The sequence below is a fragment of the Crinia signifera genome, chromosome 3 (genome assembly GCF_055691185.1).
Source record: "Crinia signifera chromosome 3, ASM5569118v1, whole genome shotgun sequence".
Lineage (NCBI taxonomy): Eukaryota > Metazoa > Chordata > Amphibia > Anura > Myobatrachidae > Crinia > Crinia signifera.
The window spans coordinates 39002812-39008811 of record NC_139219.1 but is presented as its reverse complement, the minus strand read 5'-3'; the positions used below and the strand labels follow the sequence as shown (position 1 = coordinate 39008811).

The 6000-nt window shown below is 45.0% G+C and overlaps 1 protein-coding gene across 4 annotated transcripts in view; it reads left to right on the top strand.

Annotated features, from left to right (window-relative positions):
- The window catches only part of UBR2 (ubiquitin protein ligase E3 component n-recognin 2), an 83279-nt gene continuing 77279 nt past the window's right edge, over positions 1–6000 (top strand). For 3 of the 4 annotated variants that reach the window (XM_083175670.1, XM_083175668.1, XM_083175669.1), the window contains exon 1: positions 1–196. In XM_083175670.1, coding sequence (XP_083031796.1) covers positions 116–196 — 81 coding nt within the window. In that variant the 5' untranslated portion in view covers positions 1–115. The remainder of the gene's footprint in view (positions 197–6000) is intronic. The other variant, XM_083175667.1, reaches the window with a different exon arrangement.

Sequence of the window (6000 nt, the reverse complement as noted above, 5' to 3'; positions counted from 1 at the left end):
CAGTGTTGTGTTGTGACACACAGCTGCCTCTCTTCCAGCCATGGCTCTCACTGAGGTTGCTGTGTCACCTCCGTGACGTGTTTCCGCATCCGGTGCAGTCCCCTGCCTGACGAAGATGGCGGCACCGATGCAGGAGCCCGAGGAACTCGGGACGGAGAGCGAGCTGATGAGCTGCTCAGCCCGGGACGTGGCCTTGGTATGTGCCCGGGGAGGGCTGCGAATGTCTGAGGGCTGATATCCCGGGGTCCCCCCTGTGTGTGGGAGCGGCAGACCCGAGGGAGCCGAGAGTGTGTCCCAGCTGTGTCCACAGGAGTCCCCCTATAGGCGACATCCCATACACGTAGCAGTATATATTCTGTACTCATAATACAGTATACACTGCCTTATGCACATACACTACTGTATATACTCACTATACCCTGCCCTGTACCCAATACACACAATGCTGTATACCCTGCCACATACACTATATACCCAATACTGTAAACCCTGCCCTGTACCCAATACACACAATGCTATATACCCTGCCACATACACTATATACTCAATACTGTATACACTGCCCTGTACTCAATACACAAAATGCTGTATACCCTGCCGCATACACCATACGCTATGTACACAACACTGTATACCCTGCCCTGTACCTAATGCTGTATATTCTGCCACATACACTATATACCCAATACAATATACCCTGCCCTGTACCCAATACACACAATGCTGTATACCCTGCCACAAACACTATATACCCAATACTATATACACTGCCACATACACTATATACCCAATACTGTATACACTGCCCTGTACTCAATGCTGTATACCCTGCCACATACAACAAAATACCCAATATTGTATACCCTGCCCTGTACCCAATACATACAATGCTGTATACCCTGCCACATACACTATATACACAATACAGTGTGCCCTGCCCTGTACCCAATACACACAATGTTGTATACCTTGCCACATATACTATATACATTGCCACATACACTATATACCCAATACTGTATACACTGCCACATACACTATATACCCATTATTGTATACACTGCCTTGTACTCAATACACACAATGTTGTATACCCTGCCACATACACTATATACCCAATACTGTATACACTGCCACATACACTATATACCCATTATTGTATATACTGCCTTGTACTCAATACACACAATGCTGTATACTTTTCCACATACACTAGTGTTCATTCTAGCACCCGCTATCTTTGAAAATCCATGCAGTTCCTCTTCCCTGCCTGGGATGTCCCTGTCTGCTGTGGTATTTCTAGCACAGATCTGGTTTGCATCAGTGTTCATATCCAGACCACACTGTGCTAGAAGCACTACAGCAATCAGCGACACCCTAGGCCCCAAACATACACACTATATTTTATTTATTAATAGTTTCTTATGTAGCGCACACATATTCCGCAGCACTTTACAGAGAATATTTGAACAGTCACATCATGCTCTGTCCCAGTGGAGCTTACAATCTATATTCCCTACCACATGTACACACAAACATTCTAGGGTTATTTAGTTGGGAGCAAATTAACCTACCAGTATATTTTTGGATTGTGGTTGGAAATCTGAGTACCTGGAGGAAATTTACTCCAGCACAGGGGGAATATACAAACTCCACACAGTTAGGGTTACGGTGGGAATCAAACCCATGACCTCAGTGCTATGAGGCACTAATGCTAACCACTACACCATCCGTACTGCCCCGGATGTGGATCAGTTGGTCACCAGCAACTTGTTAGACCAGGACAGGCCATCTTGTGGCTCTCCAGATGTTGTGAAACTACAAATCCCAGCATGCCTTGTTTTTTTTGTCCCGACAGTCGTTATGAACACAGGTTAAAGTGCACTGCATCCACACTATTTTATTCTCCCGCCACGCCCTAGTGGGTGGTAGGGCATAATATACCGCCTGTCGGCTAAAAAAGCAATGTAAAACCCCATGTCGCCATTTTGACCCTGTCGACCTAGACACGTCGACCATAAAAGTCACTTTTATATGCGTGTACCTTCCGCATCTTTCGATGGTCGCCGACCATCGAAAGATGTGGGAGGTTACCCGCAGGCATAGGATGGATGTTTATGCTAAACATCCATTCGCAGCCTGTGCGGGCGAACCCGCGCTGTGAGGGGGGGGGGGGGGCGTTCATTCGCCGTGCAGGGTTCGTGGATTTGCAAGGCTGCAAATTTGCAGTCTTGCAAATCAACCAGAATAACCCCCATTATAAAATACCCTGTCATGTACCCAATACACATAATACTATAAGCTGCTCTGTGTGCAATACACATTATTGTACCCAATACACATAATACTGTATTCCATGCCCCAAATATACACACTACATACCCAATACACACAATACTATACACTGCACTCGATGCAATACACATTATACTGTACACTGTCATGTACCCAATACACATAATACTATACCCTTCCCTAAACACATGCACTGTATACTTAATACACGTAGGGGCTATCGAATGATTTTTCCTGCAGTAGAGGCCTGGGAGGGGTGTGTCTTCGTTATACATCCCCTCGCATGGTGCGTGGGGGGGGGGCGTGTTTGCGGCGGGCGGTATCTCTGGTGCTCAGTAAGCTGCGAGCACCGCAGCTTACTGACCAAACCTGAATTACCCCCATAGGGCTGCTGTATATCATTTGGTACATAATACACAGAATACAAACACATTCACAACTGTAACCACCCACTGTTACCTCCTAGTCCTGGAATGCCTCTTAAGGCCGCCATCCACTAGCGCTATATGGGCACATTTCATCCAGTGTTGCGACGGATCGCATGAAAATCGTAATTTTCCTACAATGCGAGGCGCATCGCTATGCCTCTATGCACGTTGTGATGTAGGGGCAATTTCTAAGTAATCTAGTGAGATCACTTAGAAAATACCACTTAATTGCTACGTCTGTAGGCCCCACTAGTTTATCCTATGCATATCCTGAAGATCGCACTGGAGTGATCAAGTTCGCATAGCGCTAAATTGTATTTTATACTTGGGCTAAGAGTTGGTTTTTGTATAGATTATTAAAGATTTATGTTTTGCCCGGCTTCTGTAACGGTCACTTATTTTGTCTTATCAAATACAGATGATTAATGATTATTTCCTCAGAGAACAGTTCTGCATTGGTCTGTTTCTGTGGCTGAGGCATGCCTTAGTTATTATTAGAAGGTAGCTTTAGTTTCAGAAGACCTTACTTAAACTTAAAGTGCTTGCAGTTGTTGAGTGCACTGGAACACCTCTTCTAAATATGGCATATATATGGCAAATAGCTTATTTTTCAAACCATGTATGTTACTGTTTTACATATGCATAGCTGTGTCCTTGTACACTGTGGCTTCAGTTTTTGGCAGCTGCACCCTGTCTGTCTTGGTGCGACATGCCTGATATGGGCGCCGAAACACCTTTGAATTGTGACTGTTGTTTGGACATCTAAATATCCCCATTTAGATGCTGAAAATAAACAATTGAATTGGATTGTGGTGCTTTTGGATATGGATACCGATTACCATTATTATAGAGGATAGAACAATATGGCCACGCCTACATATCCTTTGAGCAGGCATTTATCACTGACCTAATCAATGCAAATGAGGAAATAATTCTCAATATGCAGGTTAGCACATACCATATCCTCATACATCTCTGCTGTTGTCACGCCAAACAGTCCCTCTTTGCACATCATGTTGAAACTCTTTGACGCGTTGGACTGTGGTTTTTTTTTTATGTTTCCAAACTATTTTTATTTTATTTTAGATACAATATACATTGCATTGCGTATGCATGAGGAAAGGGCAATATCACTGACAAAGAGAATGCCATCCATATAGAAGTAGAGATATAGAATCGTGAAACATAGAGCGTGTTCGAAAAGCATGTCATGACACGCATATCGGCAATCCAACTATACAAACGGTCAAATAATAAAAAAAGAATAAAGAAATAATAAATTAATGTATATTTAGTGTTCCTGCTAGGCTGTTTTAGCGGTGCGCCGCGCCGCGCCCTGCCTGATTTTTAAAGGGCAAAATGCACCCTGCCCCTCTAGCAGCGCCCCGCTAAAAGAGCCTGTTGCCTGTCCCGCTGGTGTGCCCAGCCCCGCCATATATTGCAATGCCGGCGCTTCCCCGTCAGCTCAGGGACTTCATCGGCGCCAGGCAAGCCCCCTTGCGCGACGACCAGGCCCACCCCCTTTAGTGACATTGCCGGCCGGGCCCGCCCCCTTTAGTGACGTCGCGGCCCGGCACACCCCCTTTAGTGATGTCGGTGGCCCAGGACCGGCCACAATGATGGCGCCGATGGGCCCGATCCACCCCCCTTATGCTGCCCCCGTGCAGCAGCGCCCTGCCTAGCCTAGTTAGTTCCTAGAAAGAACACTATATATTAACGCTATATCCTGCAAATGGACCAAATAATTTCAATCAAATCACCAAGCAAAACTTTTAGTCATTAATTTACTCATTCATTTATAGTCTACGTTTAGAATTGAGATGGGTCTGTAAGAACCCGGGTCCTCCGGGTCACGCCCCAATTTAGGGAGTACTTTTACTATTGCAGAGTTAAAATGTAGGGGTAACTAAACCAGAGAGAATTAAGTTACCCATCTGGGCCTGGGGCTTTCAAGGGCTTGTGCTTTTTAATCGTCCGCTTCACCTCCTCAGCCGTTATGGGGGCCATGAGGTGCTCTAAGGTCGATGTAGGGCAGTGACAGAGAGGACCAAAACTGGGCCTTGTTATGTAAAGATAGGTCCCACTGCGTATGTAGCTCTTTGTAAAATGTATAGAAAATATCTATGATATCTGCCCCTTTGAGCCTTGCCCCAACAAGGAGACTTTAAAGCAGGAATAAAGGCTGACATCAGGCACCCATTTTTATTACCATGGCGGTAAAACTTAAAATTTCTGTGTATGAATATATGTGTGGTTTGAGCATCCATGAGGGAGTCCTAGTGCGATCTGGCCTGCATGTAGGCCGCTTTAGTGTTTGGGGAAGGAGAGGTCCTATATAATGCATAAGAGGCGGTCAAGGCATTTTGTTCTGACAAGATGCCAGCTGATCGGTCTTGTCTATGTTTGTTGACATACTAAAGAATTCTGCCCCGTAAAACAGCTTTCGCTGTCTGCCACAGAAAAAGAGGATCATTTAAGTGGTCCTGATTATCCTGTAGGAACTCGACCCACCTCGCCCCCAAAGCTCTCCTAAAATTCAAGGACGTGGCCAGATAAAGGAACCGCCACTGCCTGTGTGTCCCAATATCTACAGAGGAGTTTGCACCATAGCATGGATATGATTGGAGATGCTCATTGGTTCAGTCTGGGCATCCAACAATTTGGAAAATAGGGTAGTCGAGGGTAGGAAATAGTCAATACATGACCGAGTACTGTGAGCTGTGGATAGACACGTGTAGTCTCTATCAGTAGGGTGAAGTACCCTCCAGCAATCTATAAGGTGTAACTGCTCTGTAAGATGGGAGATACCAATAGCAGGGGGAGGGGGGGAGACGGCTTAGGGTTTGAGGATTTATCAATAGATGGCAAGGCGACTATATTAAAGTCTCCTATCACCAGCAAGTTGGAGTCTAAGAAGGGGTAAAGTTTAGAGAGCAGTCTACTAAAAAAGCGTTTTGAAAAATTGATGCGTATATATTACAAATCACAAATGTTTCTTGAAGCATGGAGATTTTTGCTATCACCTTTATACCAACTTCTTTCTTTCTCCCATTACCTTTTGTTGTACTTTCCTACCTTTTCCCATATCACCCTTTTCCCCTGTCTATTTTCTAGTTTCACAAACCATTAATATTTAATCCACTATGGCATGGGTCTTCAACCTGTGGCCCTCCAGATGTTGTGAAACTACATGTTCCAACATGCATTGTCACATTTTTTCCTATGAGAGCATGCCAAAACTGTCAGGGCATGCTGGGACATGTAGTTCTACAACATC